This window comes from Oenanthe melanoleuca, chromosome 2, assembly GCF_029582105.1.
Source record: "Oenanthe melanoleuca isolate GR-GAL-2019-014 chromosome 2, OMel1.0, whole genome shotgun sequence".
Lineage (NCBI taxonomy): Eukaryota > Metazoa > Chordata > Aves > Passeriformes > Muscicapidae > Oenanthe > Oenanthe melanoleuca.
In genome coordinates this window covers 46,176,542-46,203,034 of record NC_079335.1, presented here as the reverse complement: position 1 = coordinate 46,203,034, position 26,493 = coordinate 46,176,542, and the positions used below count along the sequence as shown (strand labels likewise).

The following is a 26,493-nucleotide window of genomic DNA, read 5'->3' as shown; positions in this document are numbered from 1 at the left end:
TCTGCAAACTTTTCCATGTCATGGAAAGCCCACAAACAGCTACTTTTGTTTAAAGTGTGGTATAGAGTAAACTATCACATCTTACCTATGTAACTAAGCAGAACCGGAAGAAATATCAATCCATGTGTTGCTCCCAGCACAACCATAGCAAGATACATTCTGAAGTAGAATATCTTGAAGATTTGAGATTTGGAAAAAGCCAATACTACAATTCCTCCAAATTTGGTCAGCGTGATACCACTGAAAACCTGGCAATGAAAAAAGTGTTTAAGTTATAAGCAGGGGTTTAGGTAATCAGTTCCCTTCCAGTATTTACCATTTGGTAACATTTCTGTGTAATCTAAGGCTCCTATATGCAGTATACCTCGTGCCCTGCAAGTCTAGAACCAAATCAAGATGCACTGAGGAGAAGAATTCATCTTTTTGGTCCCACAGGACAGGCTCAGTACGATTAAAAATCCACTCTGATCTGTATAGCCACCTAATTAATTTTTTGCTTCAGGCAGATACAAGTGAAAATCATTACTTAACACATTCCAGTGAAGTTTTTTACCTGGGTGTGGTACACACATCACAAGAACTGTCAATTCCAACCCCATACAGGTCACTTAGTCTTTAAGTGACGGGACAGTACTGCCTAAACACTGAGACCTGCTTGTACTCTACAAACTCCAACTGCATCCCATATTCACAATCACCTTTCCTCATCACCTCTGACTATCTGGAAGAGAAACACCTGAATTTTAGTGGGACAATTTGGGGTTTCTCCAAACTACTAGTTCAGCTAAAGCATTTAGCTCTCCTCTATTATTAGGCAGTAGTAACATCAGATTAAAAATGAGTCTTCAGCACCCCTATTACTAGAAGAAGCCTATGTTGACCTTAAGAGCTTTAAGCATTCCAAAAGGAAAAGCAAGGCCATCTTCATGACTTCAGACTGTCACCGATAACATTTCTTAAAACAGTAAGGCTGTCACTTGGCCACTTGTTTTTGCCTCCCCATCCAGCAGGTACTCACTGAGCTGCCCATGTGAGACAGAGCTTCTTCTGCACGCTCCACTCTACTGCCCTTGGTACTGATGGTGAATGCCCTTGTCACATGACTGCAGAATTCCACAGCAATACCACAGCTCTGGAGAGTGAAAGGAAACACACGTGAAAACATCAGTTAGATCAACACTTTGATGGCAAGGTCTCTACTCAGAATTCTGGATGGGCTAGAAAGATTCCTAGCAGCTGTCATCAGTCCCCAGGGGTAAAGTACCATGGGCAGTTACAAGCTTAGTGCTGCTTCACAGAGACTGTTGCAGGCACTGTGTGGTGTTTTACAACCAGTCTACTAACAGACAAACAGGAAGTTGAACATGATATTGTTTCAGAGGTCAGGTTTCCTGAGGCTGAAGCAACCTGGCTTTGATGCAGTGTATGCAGTGAACACTGAACATTAGAATCAGTTTACAACTATTAGCTGCAATAACATTGCTTTAGAAGAACACTGAATATACATCCTGATTTGATACCATGACAATTCAGCTGATCAATCATTTACAACACTAACTGAACACTTGGCTAATCTTAGTAGATAGACTTTCTTGAAGATACATCTAACTGTAACACTGGCCAAGTTTAGTGTAAACCTCAGACCCACAAACCTCCAGAGAAGACAGTAAGCCCAGCTTGCTGGACCTAGTTCTGGAATGCTTTACCAAGGCTCTTTCTGCCCAAATGATTTCATCCATTTATGCAGGAAAAATACTTGTGCTAGCACATCCCAGATCTACTCTGTTGAACATAAATACACCAGAAGCCTTAAGACAAACCTATGCGTTCTCCCCTTCAGCATGAGCCACCTGTGCTGATGTGGAGCAGCAATGCAGCTGTTGCTGTAAAACAAGAGTAACCTCCACCAGATGCAGTATAGCTTCAGTTCAATTGCTGTATCTTACTAGCACGAGGACTAGTTATCAGAATAAACTTGTTTTCTCTCTTTCTAGATGTGTTAAGATAGTTCCAACTACTGTTCAAAGGCCTGTCAAAGTTTAGTAGAATATTGCTCAGTATCACAAGTATATATGTAGAACACAGAACTGTTCAAAGCTTGGAAACAGAAGCAAAGAGAGGTCTTATTGACTTACCATGACAAGATTTACTAATGAAACTGCATTCAAGCTGATGCCCCAGAGCCACATCACTCCAAACATGTTGACAATTATCATAGCAATAGTTATTGAAACCACAACAGCAGCCCATACTTCAAAACCAAGAAGCACAGTTGTCACCAGAAATATTGATCCCAAAGAGATGCAGAGGTTAAAGATAGCATCGTGCACAATTGTCAAGTATTGCTCATAGAAGACATAAAACACACTGTAGAAAAAAGAGAGGTTGTCATTAGCCATCTTCCATTTTATATGCTAATATTAGATTAGCTTCTGTGCTAAGGATGAAGTAGCTGTCCCTGACAGAAGTCACCAACAGAACCTGGCTTCCTTGTATCAGTGGAATGTCATGTAACAGCCAGCATTTCAAAGGAGTTAATTCCTCACTGACAAGTCAAACAAATAAGATCATGGTCTTGAAATCAGTGTAATTCCCATATTTCAATATAAGCAGCTACAGTAAATACCAGAAGGTAGGTGCTCAGATCCATTGTGATATCTGCAAGAGCTACTGCAGATGGACCATAAGTACAGGTAGGATTCTTTGATGTAGATATCAGTATTTCAGATGTACAGATGTCAACTACATCTCAATTTTATAGTGTCCTATACTTGACATTGCTGCTGCATTTGCTTTACATTTAAATAACTTATTTGAAGTCAATACATTCACACCACAGCTTGCAACTACCAACATATCTGCTTATGTTTGAACTATTGAACCCTACTATGAAAGCTAGGAAATGCTCCAAAACTGAGTCAGATCTAGCTTTGTAATGAAGGATTTAAGTTAGTTATCAATGACAGTAGAAAGAGACCAGTGCTAGGGATATAAATTTTATCTTCCCAGTTTTACTAGAAATCCTCAAGTCTGCATTACCTTCTGTTAGACAAAACTCAGGTTTCTAATGTTACTAGCCAGCACCTTTTCTGCATTGCTCAAGTATTTGTCACCAAGGCAAGAAAGATCTAACCATACCTGTACGGAAACACTCGGTAGTTCTTCTCTTTGATGCCCATGGTTTCAGTAATATTGTCTGCTATAATCCGAGCTTTCCTCATAGCATCAATAAAGTCAGATGATGTTTTCAGTACAGTATGGTAAGTCATAAAGTAAGTGGCTCCAATCTCAGTTTTGTTGTTTATAAAGTTGACAGCGGAGTAATACGCAGCATGTCCTCTATAAAAACAGGTACATGTCAGATGCCAGCATCATTCAAATTTATTAGCTTTAATAACATATAATCTTATGGAATCATAGAATGGTTTGAGTTGGAAGGGAGCATAAAGATCATCTCATCATAAAGTTCCACCTCTGCCATGAGCAGGAACACTTTCCACAAGACAACGATTGCTCACATCACACCTAGCCTTGAACAATTCCAGGGATGGGGCACAGCTTTTCTGGGCAATTTGTTTCAGTGCCTCACTGCCCTCAGAGTAAAGAATTTCTTCCTAACATCTAATCTAAACCTACCCTCTCATTTTAAAGCCGTGCCTCCTTGTTTATCACTACACCCCCTTGTAAAAAGTCCCTCTCCAGCTCTCTTGGAGGTGCCCTTTAGAGGGCTAACAGCTAGTAGGTGTTTCCAGCAGTTTCCAAAACTGTAAAAGCTTCAGAGCACAATACATTTCAAGATTGCACAGAATATTCTAGAACAGACTGACCACAGACATTGTCTCTCTTTGTACAGGGGAAAGCTGCTGTTTCATTCAGTTGATGATGCATTTGGTTTTTCCAGAAAATAGTACAGAACTGGTGAGATGCCAACGTGGCTTTTAAGGACATTAGATATCTAACCTGCAGACAAAACCCAGAGCAAATATCTTTGACACATTGGTCTAAGCAGGGTCTGTAGAATAAGGCTCTTACCCTTTGCCACATTTAGGATTAGGGTTGTCCGACAGGAACATTGGCAAAAAGGTCATGAAGTCTTCACCCTGTGGTCTCTGCTTGCCTTCTGGAGTCAGTGGTCGACAACGGGTGCAGGATGGATCGCTGACTGAAGAAATACAGGAAGAAGGTCATCTACAAGATCAAGTACTCCTTTTCCTAACACAAGTAACTTCTGACTTGCATTGCTATAGGATGCAACTCCATAAAAAGCATTTTTACTGATAAACTAACTAATCCATCCTGAAATTCCATATAAGACTTGTAGTCCTTAATTTGATTTATTGTGACTAAAGCAAGGGCTGTCATAGAACTCTTACTTGTGCATTTATCTCCATTAGATCCAATGAGAACTACACTCAGCTGAAGGACCTGAACAAAAGCAGAGCTCCTTAAAAGCAGAGACCTGAACAACAAGTTTGTGTGCTCTAAGAAAACCAACAGAGGGAAGAGAATTTTTACAGCAAGTTACACTGGCTGTCTAGGTAGGCTGTTTTCAGTGTGCAGCATTCCAGTAGAATATTTAAACTCACTCAAACAGCAGTTCAAATAAATTAAGAGGACAACTCAAGAGGTTCCTGCTTACAGTAAGAAAAGGAATTCACTTGACTCATACCATGAGAAAATGTTTTGGCTGTGAAACTTCTAAACCAAGCTAATCCACTAGCAACAAGATGGATGCCAATACCTGAAGCATTGCAGAACTGTCCAGTGGTATTGTACACTCTGCAACAGGACGACTGTGGCTTCACCCAGTCAAAGTAGTCATCAATCCAGGATGATGGGGCATAGCCTATCCTTGTGCTAATAAAAATAACACAACATATCATCATCAGTAATTTTATGTTTAATTCCAAAACATATCACTTGATCTCTCCAGTGCCATGTCAACTCATTCTTGTTAAATCTACTCAACTCTTCATATAGTCCTATGGTCCAGTACCCCATCCAAGAACCATAATGCTCAGGTAGTTCAGACCACTACAGCTAGAAAACAGCAGGAGCAGTTTCACAGCATCCTCTTCTACTGCCAAGCTTGGCTTTCTATTCTCCTGCCCACTCTGCTCCCCATCCTATTCCAAACCCAGCTAGCTCAGTTTGCAAGCAAAGCTCATCCTTCAGTTTGGCTGAAATGAACTACAGTGGAAGGAATTGGGAAAAGATTTCCTTGAGTTGATAGCTGCAGATAAAATTCCTGCTTAGCCTCCCTAGGCTAGCCTAGTTCATTCACCAGGTTTAGAAGCTGAGCATGCAGCCATTTTCCAGAACATCATAACCCTGCAGAGAGGTTTCCACGAGTTTTTCTTAGTACCATTCTAAGATTGCTTGAAGGATCAAGCCCGTTTTCCAAACCAAAATCAATGTACTCCACCAGTCCAGACAGGTTTTATCCTCACTCTAAAAGACTGTCACAGCTGCTTCCAACCCCCTCTCTCCCAAACCCACAATATAAAGCACATAAAATAGAATGTCAGTTTACGACCAACAGCTGAGCCTGAGCTAAATGAGGACACGCTGCTCAGCTACATCTCTTCCACACTACTATGCAGTGACATGAAAGACTTGAAAGGATGAAAGACTTACTAGCTACCAATTTCCGCAGCATTGAAGATTTGCTGGACAAGTGAATCATTATTACATCCCATTCCACCACACACCATGTTCTGCCCTTCCAAAGAGGTGTAGTTGTGTCCTTCTTCTAGGACAAAGTAGACAGGGGGACCTGCATGCAGGTACTTGCTGAAGTGGCTGAAGTAATCTATTACATAGGAGTCCTTCAAGAGAAAGTTTTGAGTTAATATTATATAATATTGAGGTAGCACAACAAGGTATCAAGGTTTCCATTCAGCCACAAACTGCTGAACAGGGACACAACCATAAGACTTACATCTGGCATTGAGAGAGACTGATCTAGTCCAATCTCTACATTGTGCATAACTGCTGCACTGAATGACAGGATACCCACAAACACTGCTATCTGCAAAAAAAGCAAATCCATGGAAGTGAGAACTATACAGAAACAACAGGCAATAGGACTCATTTGTTAAGCTAATAGGAGCCATGCAAAGAGGCTCTAGTTTAATTATGCTACTCAGGCTTACTACAACAGTGGTAATAAAACATAGCTACTCAGAGGTCCCTTTGGAACTGTAAGGAAATTTATTCTTAGAAATCAGCAATGAAAGTTACAAACACCTTCTGTAAATAAGCATGGTAACCTTAAAATGAGTCACTGATTCAGCAACAACACTCTGAATTAATGCAGTGTTGAAGCCAACACATGCTGATTTTTTTACATAGGCTAAAATAATTTGATTGTCTGCAATGCAACTCTTAAATCTGGGCCTTGGACAATCCATGATCAAGCCTCTATTTACTGAAATACTTCTGCAATTACAAAATTTTATTTCTATTCTTATGCTGAGAACAAAAATACTAGAAGCTTCATTTGTTTCACTGTATTGAAGATTTTTCTTCCCTATTTAGGCCTTCAGGCTCACTGCTCTTTTGCTCAAGTCCAGATGACTGCTTACTTGAAACAGATTATACATACTACTATTGGTCTCATCCAATCCTTAAGCAGATACGGAGAAAACAGATTTTTGAAGAAAAGAAATAACATGTTCTCAGAACGCTGGACTCCACTCATTTCTTCACTGCTTTTGATGCAACACAGAATATCCAGTCTATTACTCTGAAAATTGATTAAATGCCAGAGTTAGAGCAGTTCTGCAGATGCCATCATCCCCATTACACTGCAGTTACAGCTGCACTTATACTCACCTCTTGACGCTTAATATCCAAGCCCAGGAGACTCACGAAGCAAGTGACTTGAAGAATAAAGTCTATGAGCACAGCCATTCCAGCAAACAGGGAGAACGTGCGAACCGCTGGCATCGTAGACAGTGTCCCTGGAGGAAGTGACCCAGTTTGTTAGGAGAGCTCCCTTCTCCTAGAAATGCACGAGTATTTTCTAGACAAACATCCAGTTTAAGCGGGAGCCTTATAGCAGGACAAGGAGCCATTCTTTCCAGAGCAAAGGAAAAAGCCCATACAAGCCTGGCTACAGCTGCTGTCTTTGACCTGTTTAACAGCACTGAGGCTGTGCAAAGCACAGTTCTAAGTCTAAGTTCTAAGCCATTTCTCAACTGCAAATTTAGGTGCAGACTGTGTAACAGGGCAGTTAAGGAGTGCTGTCAGGCAACATCTTGCTTCAATATTAAGCCATTCCAATGCAAGTTGATCCAACAACAAATTACACTGCAGGTAAGCAAAGCCATTATGAAACAAGGCCAAATTATAATTGTAGGGTAAAAAATATTTACCTCTAAAACACTGTAAAACGAGCCACAAACATAAATCTGTCATAGGGGCATTTTTCCAACCAAGTAGCATTCGGCAAGATGACTAAATGCAATATAGTTCATACACCCTGATATTTAATCTATTCCTAAGGTCAAATTTAGACTTGTCAGTCAGTGCAGGTCAGTAAAAACCTCCAATCTTTCAGGCTGAAAAGTTTGACAGATTCATAACTCTCTTTTTAACTATGTCAGACTCAAAGTACTCCAATGCCTATCCCCATCAGAAGTTTAATCTAATAGTAACAATAAACAACTAAGCTAAACTGCCTCTACAAATTCTTAATTTGCTTTTGTATTTTAGTATTGCATTTATTCTTGCAACATGCAATTATAAGGCCATTATCTTCAAATGTTAAAGGAGTCTTACCAAGAAAGAATGCCACAGTCTCCGAAAAGGATGAGAGAAACATACTGGGTGCCACATCTCCCAAGACTCTGCCAATCTGTTTATCCAGAGTTTCACCCTGAATGCGTTCATCTCTCTGTTTTAAGGTAATAAGTTGTTATTATTAGGAATCATGTAATTTATAAAGCTATTTCATATGGCTTTAAAAAACCCAAAACTTTAAAATATCCTAAACCATCTTTTGTTGTTTCCACTGCATTAACAAGAGTTAGATAAACTGTTGAGACTCTCTAAAACAAGAGCAGCCTGAACATTACTTGTCTTGCTTCAAATTTAAAATACAGTACTAAGTTCAGTACTTCAGATAAAACGACACATTTGACAGAAGCAGTGCCAGTTTCAATGGGTTATTGAACCTGTCAAATTAAAAAGCTGATTACCCACTAAGACTTGGTGTAAGAAGTAGCTTGGTCTTAAGCATGCAGTGTAGTTCATGACTACTGCTTACAATAAGCTAAAGTTAAAAGTGATCAAAATACCAGTTGAGTTCTATAACTATTTTGATATTAAGCAGCAGTAATAAAAATGCAGACAAACTGGCTTTTTTTTTTCTGAAAGATAGAATATATACAGATTCTTGAATCTGTTTCATTAGATATCTTGTCAGAGTCTAGAGCTGCTCACATTGAGCTAAGAACAGGAAAGCAGAAGACTTTCTGCTCCAAGTTTACAGCCCTCAAAAATGACAGGCTCTTTCAGACTAGTCTGTATGAAAGAATAAATACCTGAAGTGTCTGAACCATAATGAAGATATTGTCCACTCCAATAGCCAGCACCAAGAAAGGAATTACTTCTATCACAATCAGTGTCAGTGGGACTCCAAAGTAGCTGAAAATGCCTATAGAACATGCTACTGAGCTCAGTACAATCAGGATGCCTGCAATGCCCAGAGAGATCTTCGAATCCACCTACAAAAAGTTGCACTGAACGTCAGCCAAACAAGCATCATCCCAACAGAATAGATTACTGCAAAGCCAAAAGCCATACTCTAACATTTAGTCTACATAGTACAAAACTTTTCAGGGTTTTTCTGAAGATCCAGATATAAACCTTGAAGCTACAAGTCTTAAAGCTGATGCTAACTGAACATCAAGTGAAAGAACTTAGTTGAGACTATGAAACACACATGAATTGTCTAGTACAAGAACAATGCTCCCTCTAACTCCTGCCCAAGGAGGACTCAACGCTCTAATAAAAAAATTGAACAGCAGCATTCTGCAAAAATAGTTAAGTCACTTGAGCTATCAGCAAGCTCTAGCTTCAGTCTCTATAGCAATGAAAACTACACACATACCAGCAGTCTTCTACAGCTCTGGATATGTCCCAAAGCTATTGAAATGTACACAAACATCACAATATAGCTTATCAACACAACGCTGACATCACTGTTGCTTTCACGGTTGATCTCGTCTTCAATACTCCGTTCAGCAGAAAATGATATTGTTAAGTTTGAATTATTATAGTTCTTCAGAAAGTTAATAAATCTAAAAAACAAAACCAAGAGGTCGATCACACTTTCAAAGGATAAAACATCTTCCACTAGAAATACTTAAAAGTCAGTTGATGGCAAATTTACATCATCTGTGTGGTACAAGAGTACTCTGCGGCCACACAGTAGTTTGAGGGGAGCTTTCTCAGTTTTAAGAGAGAGGTGCTGGCTACATATACCTAGAAGTCTATTTTAAGAATTAGAAATACACTACACTGAAATACTTCTCATGGTCTCTCCAGTGTTTCATGACAAATAGGTATCTTGCATGAGCTATTTCAAACTCTAAGCACAATTTTCCTCAAAGCTATACCTAGGAATACACACATGAAAGATGACTCCAGCTCGCTTACACTACTGGAACAACTTATTAGCCCTTGTTTCAGTTCCCCAATGTGAGAGATGCTTGTGGCACAGGCAGCTGCTTGGCATACTTTTATTTTGTCACAAACTCTCTAGTACAGTAGTTTTTATCTGAACTGCCAGCCAGAGCAGCTGGCCTGTGTAAGCTAGCTATTCAAGGCAGTAAAGGGGATGAAAGCCTTAGATGTTCATCTGGACGACAATTACTAAAAATTAAAGGTAAAGATCTACAGCATCAGGCTTGACCTTTCCACCCATGGTTAATGGTCCAGTAAATTAAAGAGTCTACCTGTGTAACTCCAGCCACAATAAAATGAATCCTTGCTGAAGTTACTTATTGGCAAGTGCTACTGGGCTAGATGGTCACTAAGAGGACTAGAACCTAGGTCTCAAAGCAAATTAAGTGTTCTAGACAACGTGAAGGTCTTATGACAAGCACAATCTGTTTTTAACTAGTTCTGCTGCCTCTCAAAATATCCCTGTAGTTATACTGAAAAACTGTCAGTACAGTGCAGGTATTTCTTGTTTATCAGCATTTAAAGCTGCTTTAAGTTATGCATGCATTTCTTCACAGGAAGACTACTTACTCTTTTTCCCATGCCAAGGCTTTCATCAGCTTTTTTGAATCATTGTAGTAGTTGTTGACAGGAAAAGTAATAACAAGAGCTGTAGCATTATTATAGTTATCATCTACAGAAGAAATAAAAAGTTTAGCATTAAAAAATGTAACTTACATTCTAGTATAGCAGACAAAAATAAATTTAAAATTAGTATTGTCCAAAGCAACCCCATCCCTACAACTCCACTGAACACCACTGAATACACTCAAATACACTATTGAAATAAGAACCAAAGCTGATATGCACTAGAGATTGCATTCCAGAGTAATTATTCATTGTTTAACTTGCTCATGACACTACAACAATAAATCACTGCATGGTTAGACAAAGAGCTGCTATATCACCACTGCTTATGACTTTCCATCTAATGAGAAATGTGGCTTCCTAAACACTGTGCCTCTTGCATACTTAGATTTTACTCAGAGCAAATACAAATCCCCTACAGTCTAATAAAGAACTTGCCTTTAAACACTATTTTAGATATGTTCAAAACAAATATAGTACTAAGTTATGTTTAATTAGATAAATTGCTTGAACAAAATCCTGGCTTCAGAGTAATTACGAAAGAATTTCCTTTGTGAACGTGTTAATCTACTCTTAACTGCTTTATCAGATCAATGACAAAACTTATTCTAACTTAAAGCAAAATACATCCCAGCACGTTGACCTGAGCTACTTCATGACTTTATATTTTACCAGGCCCAAAGCAGACTGAACATTTGTCCTGTTGACAAGTATGTTCCAACTACAGATTGCTTGCATTTTGCACTTTGAGAGTAGTCTACCTCAAATCCCAGCACTGGTCTACTGAAAACCCTCACTTACTCACAGTTTAACACAACTTCAGTTTCTCTGGACTGCATTTAAACACTTATGTTAAATGAGAATGCACCTACAGCACCAACAGCAGCACACAAGTATGTACTCTCAGACTCACACTGCAACACTGTTTTTCCACTCACCATCGTATCCTCCCAACACCAGCCACGGAAATACAGGTCCACCAAACGTTCCTAAGCAGGGATCGTGAAGCAAGCTTGTGTCATTCAGTGATGCTGGAGCCCTAAAGAGACCACCAGTAATAACTGTTAGCTTTTGCTTGACAGCTGAGGCACAGCACAAAACAGTAAGAAGCTGTTGTGTTATAACTGAAAATCAAGACAAACAAGACAAGCCCGCTAGTGGTACACTGTCCTTGTGATACATTTGCTTTGAATTTAAATACTGTTTTAAAGGTGTCTGCCTTATAGCCTTTAATACAAGGAGTACCTTCTAAGCAACTGAACTATAAACTAAAGAGAAAGCTTAGAAATTGGTCTTCTGTTCAGAGCTCTTCAGAAGCACTGAAAATATGTTTAAGGTAAACCAGAGCCAGCACCCACACCACACAAAGCTGAACTGGCAGCTTGATTAAAAAACATGCAATTGTACTGCTCACCGAACACAGTATAAGAAGTGAGTGTGGTAATCAGCATAGACAAAGAACTCATCCCCAACAGTGTGATCCAGGACAGAATGGCTGTTCTGAAAGTAGTTGAGTACGCTCAGGATAGTGCAGTTGTTGTTGTAGGGAGCAAGAGGAGCCAGGCAAATGTCCTTCAGCATTACAGTCTCATTGTCATAAGAAGCAGTTATGTTGACAATAGCATCCTGCAAATCCAATACCTTTAAAAAAAACAAACCATAGTTTAAGAGCAGCACAAGAAAGCATTTCTCTTGCAAGACAGGACTTAAGAGCATGCTATATTCTTGGAAGTTTCCAGAGACAGAGGCGTATGTCAATAGAAGCACATTACAAAAACATTATTTCTGTGATCATACTATGAGCTAGGACTTAGTTTGCAAGTGTCTCTCTAACAGGAAGGATTTCAGCAAAAAGCTTTCATAGTAAGGCTATAATTTTTAATATGAATATCTAGCGACTGTTTTGATGGATACATAAAATTGCAGGTGGAAGCCAACTCCATGTGGTTATATCTGTTAAGTATGCTTAGGTCTTTGCTCTTGGAAGTCCCAATTACCTGATGGAGAATATCTTTAGTAAGAGGAGGCCCAAAAGGTACATCTTCTCCTGATGGGTAAGGTGAGTAGGTGTCTGGGCGACTCTTTGGTGCTTGAATGATAATCTGTTCAGTACGGAAGAAAGGCCCAAAGTGTGTGTCAAAGTATTCCTTCTCTTTGCGGGCTTGGCTGCTTGGGGCTGACCAGAGATCTACAGGATTTGTAGTTGCTTTAATATACACAAAGCCTGAGCAGCACATTGCAATGAAGACCACAGAGAAGAGGATAACAGGACGTGGATTTCTGACGCAGAAAGCCCCCCATGAGGTAAATGTCATCCTCAGGCCATTCTCAAACCTTTCACCAAGCCTTTCACCACAAGTAATGTTTCCTGCAAGAGCAAGAAGTAAACAGTAAATGTTTGAAAGTCAGTTAAGCAGAATTTTCTTGGAGTCCACCCAGAAAGATGAAATTTTATTCTAGCTCTGTTTGTAGGAAGCACCAGAAGCTATGTCTCCACTGGCACTCAGACCCTGGGACCAATCCCTGACTGAGGCCAAGGTGCAGAAAACAGCTTGTACCTACATTGCCCCTTGTAATGTAAGGTTGTCTTTGACAGCAGCAAGCGTAACAAATAAAAGAAGAAGCAGCTAAAGGATATATAATCAATAAAGCAAACTATCTCAGCTGGTACACAAGTTAAACTACAGTTCTTTCCTAGCATGATTTAAATGGACACATGGATGAGTCAAAACAGGATTAAACTGATTTTAGCATCATGTTGCCCTCCCTATACCCCCCCAAAAAAGCCCTCCAAAACTTCCTTGGAGATTAGGTAGATCCATGAAGGGTGTACCCAGGGCTTTCAGCATCCAGTAAAATAGGGGTAAGCACTACTCTAAAGAGAGATGCTGGCCAAAAGGCTGAAGGCCCTCTAACAATGCACTTTTTGTTTAATAAAGCTAAAACTCCAGAGCCCGTCCATAGGAAAACTTGAGTTTGTAATAAACCTATTACTCTTATCCAAGCCATACCTTGGTCATGGTGAGAATTCGCAGAAAAGGCTACATTGCTGTCAATTGGGGTGTACTCCGAGACAAAGTGACGCCGCCTGCAAGGCAAGAAGCTGTGTTATCCTGCTTGTCCAAAAAGGCATCTGTACTGTTTGTACAACAGTCTCCAGCTCTGTGATTCTTTGGAACAACATACAGCCAGGTCAGCTATTTTAACAAACTTTTCCAGCTTACATCAAGCACAGATTCTTTATGCACATTTAGAAGATCACTAGCATCAACAACAGAGAATTTCTTTAAATTGATCCTAAGTTGATATTTGCAAGAAATTTTTAAATTAGAAATATGAACCAAGCATCTCAAACATACCATTTCATGTTGCCCACTAAAGTAAGGCTGCTGAACATATCAAAATTTTCATTCCCACTGTCCTTTTCCAAGCAGACTTAATTCTTATTCAATTTCAGTTTTCTGGTCATAACTGAACAACCATTACTAAATCAGTTTACTTAGAACCCCATTCAGTCTGGCCTTGAACACCTGCAGTAACTAGGATTGCACAACCCCTCTGGGCAACCTCTTCCACTGACTCACTCTTATAGTACAGAATTTGTTTTTAATAGCTAATCCACATCTACTCTCTCTCAGCTTAAGACCACTGCCCCTCATCCTGTCACTACATGCCCTTGTAAAAAGTCCCTCTCCACCTCTCTTGTAGACTCCCTTTAGGTACTTGGAAGTTGCTATAAGGAATCCCAAGAGTCTTTTCTTCTCCAGGCTGAACAACCCTAACTGTCTCAGCCTGTCTTCATAGGAGAGGTGCTCCAGCCATGTGATCAAGGGTGATACACTATAATGACTGGAAGCTCGGCTTCCATTTAGTTTTTTTTCAAAACAGTAGACTAGGAAAAAGTATTCATTACTTAATTTACAATAGGGCACCAACTATTTTGTTATGAATGTGTGTTTTCCCAGATTTCTGCATACTTAGTTATGAAAGTCAAAGAATAGTGTATGTGATTCTGTAGCTAGGAATGCTATGACAGCTGTGCATCAACTAAAGCAACTTCTGCAATCACTTTCTACCAGCTGGTTTTAGCTGCTAGAACACTTTTTGTAGGTGTATGTGGTATCTGCTACAGAACATAACTTTTGGCTGGCTGAAGCAGTCAAGACATAAGCATCTGACCAGGGCAAAGAAATTCTTAGGGATAAACAAGTGACTTGCAGAGCTCAGCATTTTGAATACTTCACCTGTAACACCAGACTCCAAAAACCAGTGCAAAAAATATGAGTAGAAAGCCCATGTATGAGATCCACATGATGACATATACAGCATCCAAACCAAACAACAGCCAAGGAGGAGGCAATGGAGGGGGTTGAGGTTTTGGACCACAAACAATTGAACAGTCCTGACAGCTGCATGGTCCTGTTGAATCATCCATAGACTCATTACAGCCTTTGGTAGCATTATTCATAGGCTTCATTCCATGGACAGGAACATCTATGACAAATCAAAGGTTGCAGAGCCAGTTTACTACCAGCCAGTTTACTATTCAGACCTTCCCAGTTAAGTGAGTTAACCCTTTATATAAAAGCCCACAGCCACAGTAGAGCAGCAATTCTTGCTCTTACAGATGAAGAATCCACTGCCTTTTCCACAGCAGGTACCAACTATTTACAGCTGTCTAGTAAGTAAGTGACTGGTCATGTCTATAACACACATACTTCTATCATCCCAGCAATGATTTGCCATCCCCCTTATCTATTCAGACTGTGAAATGTGTAACTTCCTGTCAAAGAAATTTTCAAGGATGAGGTTAGTGCCCATTTCCCAAGGAATACAAGTAGCCAGTTGCCTGGGCTTAGTCCATCATTGAGTTTTAGAGATTTCTACAGTAAGAAGCTGGGTAGACAAAAAGTACAAAGTATGGTTTCCAAGCAGAAATTTTTTTCAAAAGTAAGTTAATCTCACATTGCTTTGAAAGCCTCTGACTGCAGACTATCATTGCTGGGCAGCTGCTTGAAAAATCAATGTTCTAGCCATAGCACCCAGCCTTTGACAGGAGCATCAAAGTCAAGGACTATTCAGTTTCTTACCTGAAAAGATTGGAATTATGCTGAAAGGAGTTTGTCCATTGTCTTTACTAAACATGTACTCAATCCAGTTGGTTGCATTGCAGTCCTTGACATCCTTCCCACACAGCAACCCCAGTGCTTTAACATTGCTCGATGGAGCCTCCACATCTTTGCAGGCATTGTACATTGCTGGGAAGTGTCATTAAACCAATGTTATAATTTGAGTAAGCATTCCAAGTATTTCCACTATTAGACTCCCCATGTTCCAGGAACATACTTACAGTTATCAAGTAAAAACATCTTAGGATAGTGAACTAACGCTTTCAGTTGTATTCACAGTATTCAAGGTTGCAATGTTGTGTTACAGCTACTTTGCTCTGAGAAAGCCACCCAAATCTGCATTATGCTAGAACCTACTTTTCTGCTTGACAGGAAACATTACCTAATATTACCTTCAAAAAAAGCTATGAATTGTATTTAAGGTACTTTCAACTTGTAGGCAGTATATGACTTTCAAGTGTCTCCATTTCATTAAAGGTTACTGCAAAAAGCATAAAAAGGCTGAATTAATACTTCAAGCTTGCTACAAAATCAAAATACAATCCAAATGTATTGTTCTCTAAAAACATCTGATTTTGACAAAGGACTAGACAGTCCATTTCAAGACTGAGTGCCTCTTAGAGAACCATTGCAGTTCACTGTGTAGAAACTTTATTATCATGCTTGCCCAACTGTTTTAGTATCAGGTAGGCTTCGAACATTCAATACTTGGCAACAACTTTATTTTTCTGAAGTTAAAGTCATCATAGTTATCAGCTATTAACTGTTTGTACAGACATTCATCTTCAGCTGAACCTTTAAAACACTTATTTAACAGTGTCAGTGTAATGTACCCAGGCCAAGCAGAACTTAAATGTTCCATAAGTTTTAAGGGGGACCTACTGTTACCTATGTGATGACTCAAACTTCTAAAACAGTTAAAGAGATGCTTCCTCCTCCAAACTCTTTCTGAAGAACACTGGTCTTGTTACCTGGACAAAAGCCAACGTAAATTAACACATTGTTTACTCACCATTTGCAAATCGATTTCCAATAAAGTACTGCAGCTCTGTAATGCTACTTTTGTTCTCTTTTAAAACGGGATCATAATAAGGTATGGTGCTTGTAACATTCAAAAAGTCAGATTGATTTGGACTACAAGTCAGTTCACAGAAGAGGTTTATCAAGTTGTAAAAACATGAAGGACATCTGGGTAAGAAAGCCAATGAACAGCAATCAATTAAGAGATAAAGTTGCTATGTAGGTCAAGTCAGATATGCCTTGCAAATATAAACATTCTGCTCAGAGTGACAGAACAAAATATCTAAAGTCTGCAAGATTTTAATCAGCAATACAACAATTGTTGTTGATCAACAACTTTATGCACCATAAATTGCTAATAAAATTTTGTGCCTCAAATAGTAGATTCAAACAATCTTACTAGAATTTGAATAAAAACTTAACTGCTGGTAGCAGGAAGACTTCTTAGACTTCTTAATGTCTTAGTTAGAACAAGACCAAATGCTACTTTGTGTCACCCTCTTCTGAAGGTTTCATTAGATAAAGTAGCTTGAGACAAGCTAAGGGAATGTTTATTAAGTCAATCCAGACTGCAAGTAGTTGTTTCATGACATTACAGCCTGCTGCTATGGATGAGAAAGTCACTCCAGCAGTTTGCTCCAAGAATCCTTTAAATGAAATTACCACTTTTTCTACAGTCTACTTGAAGACAAGTGCTTTGTTATTCTGTTACAAAACTAGTTGCTTTGCCATTTATTTAGCATACCTGGAGAGAAACTGCAGAGGCAGCTGCAAGTTATTTTTCAAAGTCTGAAGCTGATGAACATCACAGCAAGTGCTAACATTGCCAAAGAATAAACCTGGACAGAGTTCCTTAAAAAAAAAACCAAACAAACAAACAAACAAAAAAAAAAACCAAACAAAAACCACAAAACAACATTGAGATCAAGAGGAAAGGAATAAAAAGCATGTTTAAGACTTCAGAACTCATTATAATCATGGGCTCTGCATCAGCATATTTTAGAATACAGTAGCTGTTGCTGTGGGAGACACATAGGAGAAAACAGTCCAGCAAACAAGATTTTTTGTTCAGAGACTGGAGAGAAGAATCACTTTTTTCACTTCTTTTATTCAAGGCAGCACTTCCTTTTGAAAAGCTCTTCAGATGATCTTTACTCACCAGGGTCTATATATAGAATGATAATTGCATTTGAGAGCCTATTGGTAAGAGGACAACACATTTATCCAAGTTGAAAGTACTCCTGCAGCTTATCCTCTAGTACTCCTTCTGGACAGTATCAGATTTTAAAGTCTCAGAAGGCAAGCCACTAACCATAAAATCAGTGATTACCTGGAAGAGCTACTTCATGTTCAGTTTACAGAAGAGACAAAGGCATTTAACACAAGTATAACTGATAGTAACATACAAGAACTGTGCATTAAGTCTTCAGAAACAACACACAACAAAAGTTAGCTCAGCTACATATTTAATGAAATCACTCCTGTCACCGTTGTTTAACTTCCCTCTTTAAAGCCTTGAACTATTAGACACCAGAAGGCAAATCTGGCAATACTCTACGTTGTGCATGAAATATATAAACTGTGGTTTCATTGACTTTGGCCGCTGAAGCCCAAGTAAGGAAATAGAGTCTCACACTAGGCACAGCTAATTTTGTCCAAATCTGCCCCATTTGAACAAATATCAGTTAGCACCTTCCTTTACCAGGAATGATCATCTGAAGGAAAATAGTTTAGTCTTGTCCTTTAGAGATCAGAAGGGCATAACTGTGGAACACATATTTTGGGAGAGTCTTCAAAAAAGTGATTTAAGTGTAGAATAGTAAAACCAATGAGGCAAAATATGCAAGAAAGTGAACAAATCCTATATTTAAGGTTTTGCCTGTGACAACTTCTAATCACATTTTGGAGACTTCTCGTATCTCTGAAAAGAAATTGATGTAAATTATCTTAACCCAGTTGGACCTGAGAAATCAGAGATAATCTGTCTACTTTCTTATTAGGTTAGGATGAGAGGTCATAGCATAGGTTCAATAGAACCCAATATAGAATTCTAGTGTCAGAGAACTATTTTTTTAGCAGCAAACATCCAAGGGAAGCTCACCTGCATTAAGTCATAGCCATCTTCTGGTAGTGCTATTGGTGGCCCATCATAAGCGCAGTTGTACCTCTTGTCTCCAGAAGCAACTCCACATTCTCCATACCAGATACACGTTTGTGGGAGTACCTAATCAACAAAATAAGAGATTAATTGCAAGGAATACTTGCTAAATACCTCCACTATTGTAGAATTTATGCAGTACTACTCCAAAAGCAATTTGCAGTCCAGATTAGATAACTTCCTGCTAATTAAAACATCAGTGTGTACTACATAAAGCACCCATTAACAAAAGTAGGTGTTTTTGACATGGTGCACACCACCACTGATCTTCGGCTCAGCTTCTCACCCTCCCTTGACCATTACAGAAACAGGAAGTGCACTGCCTATAGTTGAGATCAAGTACGAGAGTTACTTAAGAAAAACCTAAATCAATACCTGAAAAGCATCTTTAAGTATGAGGTGATTTAGAAAATAATTTGTTCATGCAGGACAACAAAATAATTAGTGGGTTAAACTGTCACATTAGAGCACAAGTCATTGCACAGGGAGAGAAACTCATTGCTTATGTGCAATTTCACTTCCTCCTGCTACCTTTTGATCCTTCCTGAAAACTCATTACAGTGACAGATTGAGGAAATAGCAGTGAGGATTCTGAAACAGAACTTCATAGCTCTGCACTTGCTATACATATACTATCACAATCTCGAAGAATGCCCTCCATCACCACTTTCAAGCCTAAGCATGGAATATTTAAATAGGATTACAGTGAAAAAAGCCTAATTTTAAAGATGTTTTAATTTAAGGAACTACTGAAATTTCAGAAATTTGCTCTTTATTATATACATAAAAGAAATTGAAAAAGGACAGTGGCACCTTGGAAGCATTTTATTTTTGTTCAGTGGTACTGACACTGAGACATCTGAGATGCTAAGCCAAAATATTTATTCTGAAAATTCAAACATTTAATGCAATAATAAATAATAACTTGCAATAATAATGCAAGTTATTTACAGCAAAAGCTTTAATACAGCTCCAAAGTTTCCTACCACCTGGGCTGCAAGCAGAAAGTAGACTGCACAAGCATTTACTACACTTCTCCCAGCTATAATGAGGAGTTAGCTTAGTACAGTTTGAGAGATAACTGACCTATTTTGATCTCCTGAACAACCTTGACTTAGCATTTTAGAGACACCATATGTTGTTGCTGCAAGGACAGACTGCTGTGCTTTGTGCTTGACCATGAATAGCATTGTTTACTGACCAGAGAGGCCCCTGAAAGGCTGTCCTGACAATACCCAAGAGCTACCCAGAAACACAGTGCCTCCATAACATACATTTTTGTGCTGAACAACATTGGCAGTTCTTCAAAAAGTGCATCAGTAATTGGTTATTTATCAGGGACAATAACTATCACCAATTTACCCAACCCAAGACTTGTTTCCTCTTTAACCTAACCAGGGCAACATAGGCTAATTCAAAGTTACTCACTGCAAGCCAGGTCTAAAAGTCAGTTTAAGTGCCACTCATCTAGATCACCATTTCATTTGTCTATTGTAGCATGTCTTCTAGTTAAAGCTGATAAGTATTACCATATTCTATGGTACAAGCTGGAAAACAAGATTGCACTTATAAATACCAAATGTTTAACACCAGCATAAGCCAAAATGTCAAACTTCCATAACTTGTTGACTGTTTCTTGAAAGCACATTGTAAATTTGTTCATGCATCAAGTTAATCTAAAAAGTTAATACTACTTTGATGCAAATTTAGAAGTCACCACCTTCAACTCTGCTTCCTCACACCTATATGCCCCACATCCAATACACCAAAACAACCTACTAACAGTGAAAATGGTTCTACTGTTTGTACCAGCATCAGAAGTGAATTGTCTCTTCAAGAGGAAGCACAGATTCACTACTATTCTTGCAAAAGGGTAAGGAATTTGGAGCTGCTTTGCACTGCCCGTGAGAAAAAGATTAGTTGTTTCTTCAGTATCAGGCTGGCTTCTGTGTTTAGTCTAGAATGGCTTGTAATCAACTTTTCTAAAAAAATATTTTCTGTGTTTCATTACATCTTGTTATCTAAGACTTCTTATTTTTTAAAACACTTCATCAACTTACTCTTTAGAGAAAGACTTAGCTTCTTCCAGAGTGGAATGTGTGGGAAAACTGGTAATGCAGTTAGCAGTTACAAAAAACTTACCAGGGCACCTCTTGCATAGAAAAACTTGAGTAAATTTCAGCTACCATGTCAGTCCAACTGATAGTTCAACAGTTTATAAACATTATCTGTGTTTCAAGGTAGCAATTCCTTGGTTATAGCTACATTGATACAAAACAAAATACAATCTGTCTTATGTCTATAAATTTACCTACAAGGCTTTCTGCCATCATTTTCAAGACAGAACACAAAATAATTATTTGCACATGATACTTAGTAATGTACCAAAAGGTATCCAGCTAAACACAAAAAAAAAAAAAAAAAAAAAAAAAAAAAAAAAAAAAAAAAAAAAAAGCAGCAAGACAAAGTTTGGCCTAATATAAGTTTATATTTGAATTTGGATAAAGAATTTAAAACCACATTCCTAAAGTTCCACAATAATAAAACATACAATAGAAAAAACAATGTTTGCCACTCAAACTTTCAGCCTGTTTGAGAAAAGCTGAACAGATCAGCTGCTTTGAACTGTTAGAAGAGAACTTAGGCCTAGAACTGCAAGTCTGAATACTGTTTCAGTATTAACATCAAAAATACAGTTTCAGAAACAACTTAAGATTTTGGATTTATTCCATGACCTAGCAGGACTTCACTAAGGAAAATGTGAGTTCCCTGAACCAGGTAAGCTTTGGGGACGATTGATTTTAGAGTGGTTGAGCCAAATCAATAAGCCTAAAAACCACCAAATCATTAGACATCAACAGCCTGAATTGAACAACACAGCTCTTGAACATTAACAAGTTAATAGCCTGCTTAACATAGAGTCAGCCCCAAAATACAGGAGAGGGTTGGTCTCCTATGGTGAGACAGCATTCAAGGATACATGTAACTAAGTAACTGTTCCACTACCACAGATAAGACAGGGCTGACAGCTCCTTCCCTGAAAACCCTCTAGTAAAAGCTAGATTAAGTTACAGAGTGAGACAAGCACTTTGCTCTTGCCATTCTTTCAGAAGAATGTTCCTATGAGGGCAGGGTGAGATAAGGATGAGTAAGTGTGGTTGTAAATAAGTCATAGTTAAAACTGCAGCTTGCAGAGTCACACTTTTAGGTCAGTATTAAGTTTCATAAGTGGGTGAAAGCCTAGCCCCAAAAGTAACAGAAATGCTACACTGAACCGAACTGCCTTCTAAACAAGGCAAAATACATAAAATACAGCAGAAGTAACACAGGGCTCAGTTCATGGTTTTGGGTTTTTTTTTCTGTATATTTTCAAGACCACATGACTAAGTACTTCATATATTAAAAAGTGACTTCCCTAAGTATTTCATAAAGCAAGAGCAACATATAACGTTAGATGAAGGCTGTTCCTTCCTGCCTCTAGCATATGTTAGAAACCAATTGTCAGTATACTAACACTAACCCTCAGCACATCCTCAGAGTTCAGAAAACTGTATTCTCATTTCTGGCAGGCTTAGCCTGTTCAAAGATAAAATTCACCTCAGGCCAAGGCTCTGGGAGCCCTTATAAATAACTTGCACATGCACATGAGCTAGCATGGACATTCTACAAAAGCTCTGTTAAGAGTTTTCTAGTTCCCAGGCATTATCATTCATTTGTAATGGAACTAGTGTTCATAAACACATTTAATTCAGCCCAAGTTTCTTCAACTGCAGGTTGAAATAAACTGATAATATTTGATGTTTCCAGCAGCATTTGCCACCACCACCACCAATGAATACACAGCTGTTAAGGAGACAAAGAACAATGATCATGCTGTACAGAGAAACAGCAACTGTTTGTGGTCTTACAAATACCAGATGACAAGTGAACACTGTTTGATTCTTCAAACTAGGATTACTAATGCATGGAAAAGGCAAGAGCATCAGATACAGCTGCTTCCCTTTCCTTCATCAAGGACGATGCATCTGGGATCTTGCAAGGCAAAAAAGATCAATCCAGGAAAGAGCACACTCCTCCCCCTGCACTCCCTTAATATCTGCTATTGCCAACGAGGTTGAAAGTTCTAAGAAAACACTACACCACCCTTAATAAATGGGAAGACTGGTTTATGGAAACAGGTGACCAGGTCAAGTTCAAAGATCTGCCCCAGAAGTTGCACATTACCTCACAACCCTTCCTGAAGGCGAAACAGGTCCACGGGCTAAAGAAAACTTTACAGGTTTAGTTCTTACTCTTGGTCTCTTTCAGTAACTTGTTCAGAGGCAGCCAGTTCAGAGCCGTGCCTTATCTGCCAAACTCCTCCTGTTCCCTTGCTCACCAGCATAAGACTGTTTCCTTCCAGATGGAAAAATCATTACTACTCCTGGTCAGGCAAAGCAAGCCACAGTTCTTGAGCTATCCAAGCATATTTCAGATGTCACAGTAAGTCAAAGTCAAGTAGGAAGAGAAAGTTGCAATAACAGTAATAATTCAATATCTGTGGGGACAAGCTGATGTTACTTGCAAGGATGCACGCATGATCAGGAAGTGGAGGGCCCCCAGCTAGCACCTGTCTGCAACTAAGTCCATCTGCACCAAAATAGCTCTGATGTCCTGCAGGTTAATAATAATACTACTGCACAACACCTGGATTGTTTTGGCTACTGCCCAACACCTGGATTGTTTTGGCTACTGCCCAGCTAGGTACTATTCAGTTCTACCAGTCACTCCCTTCACTCGCCTCTCCCCTTCTAAGGCAGCTTCCTCACTTTCCATCCAGAAAGGCTGAACAAGTTGCTCCTGATTTTCCAGGAAGCAATTTAGATTAAGTGGTTACTGTCTTGTTCTGGAGCTACATTTCCATCCCTGACAAGGGAACTGCTCTAAACAGACATTTCAGAACTTCATGTCTAAGGTCAGGTAATACCACAATGCATGCCACTTGGCACAAGCAGCACTTGTCATTTACACTTTCGCATGGGATTTCAGAAAACTCAATATAACCTACAGCTTGGGATCCCAGCTGCTGATAGGAAACCTGTATCCAGCCTTGATTAGCCAGCGATTTAACAGCTTGTGTTTCTGTACAATTATAAAAAGACCAATTGCAACAGTGGCCATTAAGCACAGAAATACCATCTAGTGTATTAGGACGTTAATAAGAAAAGAAAATAGCAATGGATATCTGGCAGAAATCTTGTACCATGCACTGTTCAGAGTGCGAGATACAGGCTGAACACTTCAAGTTCATTGCGAACACGCATGTAAGGGAAGGACTGTGAGCTGAAGTGCCACTCCAGTCTACCAACTGCTTTGAAACAGAAAAAAACATGACATATGCCACCTCAGATTACAAACATCACAACTGAAAGCACAAAACCATTACATCACCAGTACACTTGAGGGAGAGAACAGTTTACGATGCTTCTCTTCAGCAAGCATCTAACACTGTACAGGCTCAGTCTAACTGAAGGACCAGATTCTCTTTGAAAAATATCAAAATTTGTGGTTTTGTGCTGCAAATAGGAGTTAATTGCAAAAATCCCCAATAAAACCAGATTTTGCTTACTTACAGTACACAACTGAGACGTGCATGGTTAGACTAATTTTTCAATGTTTACTGTGAGGGACCACAAAACCTCTACAAGGATTCCCCTAAATATTAGGGGAACTTGTTTCAAGTTCCTGTAGGTCAGTATCCTCCTGATAAGGAAAGCATTCTGTCATTTCTTTACCAAACTAGGACACACCTCATTGCTCCAAGACGATATCTCCACCCAAAAAACACTTCATAAAGGTGCATTGGTCAGCTGTGAAGTACCATTACTTACTCACCTGAAGATCATGAGTAACTAACAACCACCTCCTCCAGTGGCAAAGAAGAATGAACTCCTCGTTTTATGTTCAAACTCTCTTAAAAAGTTTTCTTAAGAGAATATGAGAACAGCACACACACAAGATTACAAACTCCTATGTTTAAAAAGGGCAAATCATAAAACTTGACCTAGAAAGTATGTTTTCAACGCAGGTAGAGAGGGAAAGAAAGCCAACCACTAACGCTTACAAGACACTCCTTGTTTCTCCAGAGGAATGTGGAGTATCCCGCTCCTATCTTGCACTACAGCATAACAAAACACGATCGAGAGGAGTGAATGTTTTACCATATATTTTCCTAAAGCTCCTAGGAAGTCTAACATACTCTAGTCCTCAATTTTAAGGAAACACATAGTGTTACTACTGGCACACGAATAAAGAGCAGCTCTCACTCCGCACAGATCATCATTTCCAAGAAGCTGTCACCTAGCCCAAGTTACACCCCAAGCAAAGCGAACCAGACACCGAGGACATCTGCAAGCCTCTGCCGAGCATGTGACTGCGTGGCCACTCACATGCACTGGGCATTGCATAACCAGGGCACGCCACGGGAACGCGGCATCCCGGGGGCTGCGGCCGCAGGGGACGGGGACCGGGCGGAGGCTGAAGTTCGCAGGTGCTCCCCGGCGGGCTGCTGTGCCAGGGCTGTCAGCCCCGTCCCGACGGGGACCAGCGGCACGGAACAAGGGGAGCGAGCCCCACCGGTGACGAGGAGGGGACACCCCGGCACCTCGCCTCAGCTTCGCGCCGCCCCGAGCCCAGGGGCCTAACCCGGAGCACCGCCGCTCTTATCCAGCCCGGCCGGCTGGGACAGCCCCGGCCGCGGGAAGCGCGGGGGACAGCGCGGCTCCCCCGCCCCAGGCAACACCCGCGGGATCCCGCTGCCCACCCGCCGCTCGCTGTCTCCCCACCATGGCGGGAGGCCCGGCATTCCCCACCCCACGGACTCACCCGCACGGGCGACAGAAGCAGGAGGAGGACGAGGAAGCCGAGGCCGCCTCGCCCGGGGCTGCCTTGAGGGGTCCCCATGGCGGCGCGGGCTGGAGCGCGGATGAGCGGCGGGCGCTGTGGGCAGCAGCAGCACCGAGCGACGGCGAATGGAAACAGGAGGAGGGCGGCGAACCAGCCGCGCCAGCGCAGTCTGGAAGGGCCGCTCTCGTCTGCCCGGGCGGAGCCGCCAGCCCCTCCCAAGAGAGGCCGAGCCAGCCCCAGCGCCGCCGCCAACCGCGGTCACCGGCCCGCCCCCGGCACCGCCTCACTCGCATGGCCAAACCAGGATCACCCTCCTCGGTACCGCCTCCCCAGCGCCGCCTGCCCAGAGACACCGCCCCGGTGCCGCCTGCCCAGCATGGCCTGCCCAGAAACACCGCCCTGGTACCGCCTGCCCAGCATGGCGTGTCCAGAAACACCGCCCCGGTACCGCCTGCCCACAAACACCGCCCCGGTACCGCCTGCCCAGCATGGCCTGCCCACAAACACCGCCCCGGTACCGCCTGCCCAGCATGGCCTGCCCACAAACACCGCCCTGGTACCGCCTGCCCAGAAACACCGCCCTGGTACCGCCTGCCCAGCATGGCCTGCCCAGAAACACCGCCCCGGTACCGCCTGCCCAGCATGGCATGGCCAGAAACACCGCCCCGGTACCGCCTGCCCAGCATGGCGTGCCCACAAACACCGCCCCGGTACCGCCTGCCCAGAAACACCGCCCTGGTACCGCCTGCCCAGCATGGCCTGCCCAGAAACACCGCCCCGGTACCGCCTGCCCAGCACGGGCTGTCCCGGCGGCGGGGGGCGATGCTCTGTGGGACCCCGGCGGGAAGCTGGTCCCGGTGTGGGAGCGGAGCCGTGCCCCTCCGGGATGGACCATGCCGCCCAAGCTGCACCGGCAGCCGGGCAGCGGCATCGTCCGGGCGCGGGAGTGTTAATCTCGTAATTTGTAAATACCAAAAAGTC

General features: G+C 41.0%; 1 protein-coding gene across 1 annotated transcript in view; it reads right to left on the bottom strand.

The window, feature by feature from the left end:
- NPC1 (NPC intracellular cholesterol transporter 1) overlaps positions 1–26,493 on the bottom strand; it is a 27,597-nt gene extending 1,104 nt beyond the window's left edge. Inside the window, exons 1-24 of the mRNA XM_056483247.1 lie at positions 25,492–26,493; positions 18,571–18,693; positions 17,215–17,321; positions 16,462–16,637; positions 15,411–15,578; positions 14,565–14,814; positions 13,332–13,408; positions 12,318–12,688; positions 11,735–11,961; positions 11,259–11,359; positions 10,264–10,366; positions 9,119–9,308; positions 8,550–8,732; positions 7,786–7,900; positions 6,838–6,965; positions 6,608–6,748; positions 5,942–6,031; positions 5,638–5,828; positions 4,742–4,857; positions 4,033–4,162; positions 3,139–3,339; positions 2,136–2,367; positions 1,019–1,132; positions 86–248 (exon numbers count right to left, since the gene is read on the bottom strand). Coding sequence (XP_056339222.1) covers positions 86–248; positions 1,019–1,132; positions 2,136–2,367; positions 3,139–3,339; positions 4,033–4,162; positions 4,742–4,857; positions 5,638–5,828; positions 5,942–6,031; positions 6,608–6,748; positions 6,838–6,965; positions 7,786–7,900; positions 8,550–8,732; positions 9,119–9,308; positions 10,264–10,366; positions 11,259–11,359; positions 11,735–11,961; positions 12,318–12,688; positions 13,332–13,408; positions 14,565–14,814; positions 15,411–15,578; positions 16,462–16,637; positions 17,215–17,321; positions 18,571–18,693; positions 25,492–25,569 — 3,775 coding nt within the window. The 5' untranslated portion in view covers positions 25,570–26,493. The remainder of the gene's footprint in view (positions 1–85; positions 249–1,018; positions 1,133–2,135; positions 2,368–3,138; positions 3,340–4,032; positions 4,163–4,741; positions 4,858–5,637; positions 5,829–5,941; positions 6,032–6,607; positions 6,749–6,837; positions 6,966–7,785; positions 7,901–8,549; positions 8,733–9,118; positions 9,309–10,263; positions 10,367–11,258; positions 11,360–11,734; positions 11,962–12,317; positions 12,689–13,331; positions 13,409–14,564; positions 14,815–15,410; positions 15,579–16,461; positions 16,638–17,214; positions 17,322–18,570; positions 18,694–25,491) is intronic.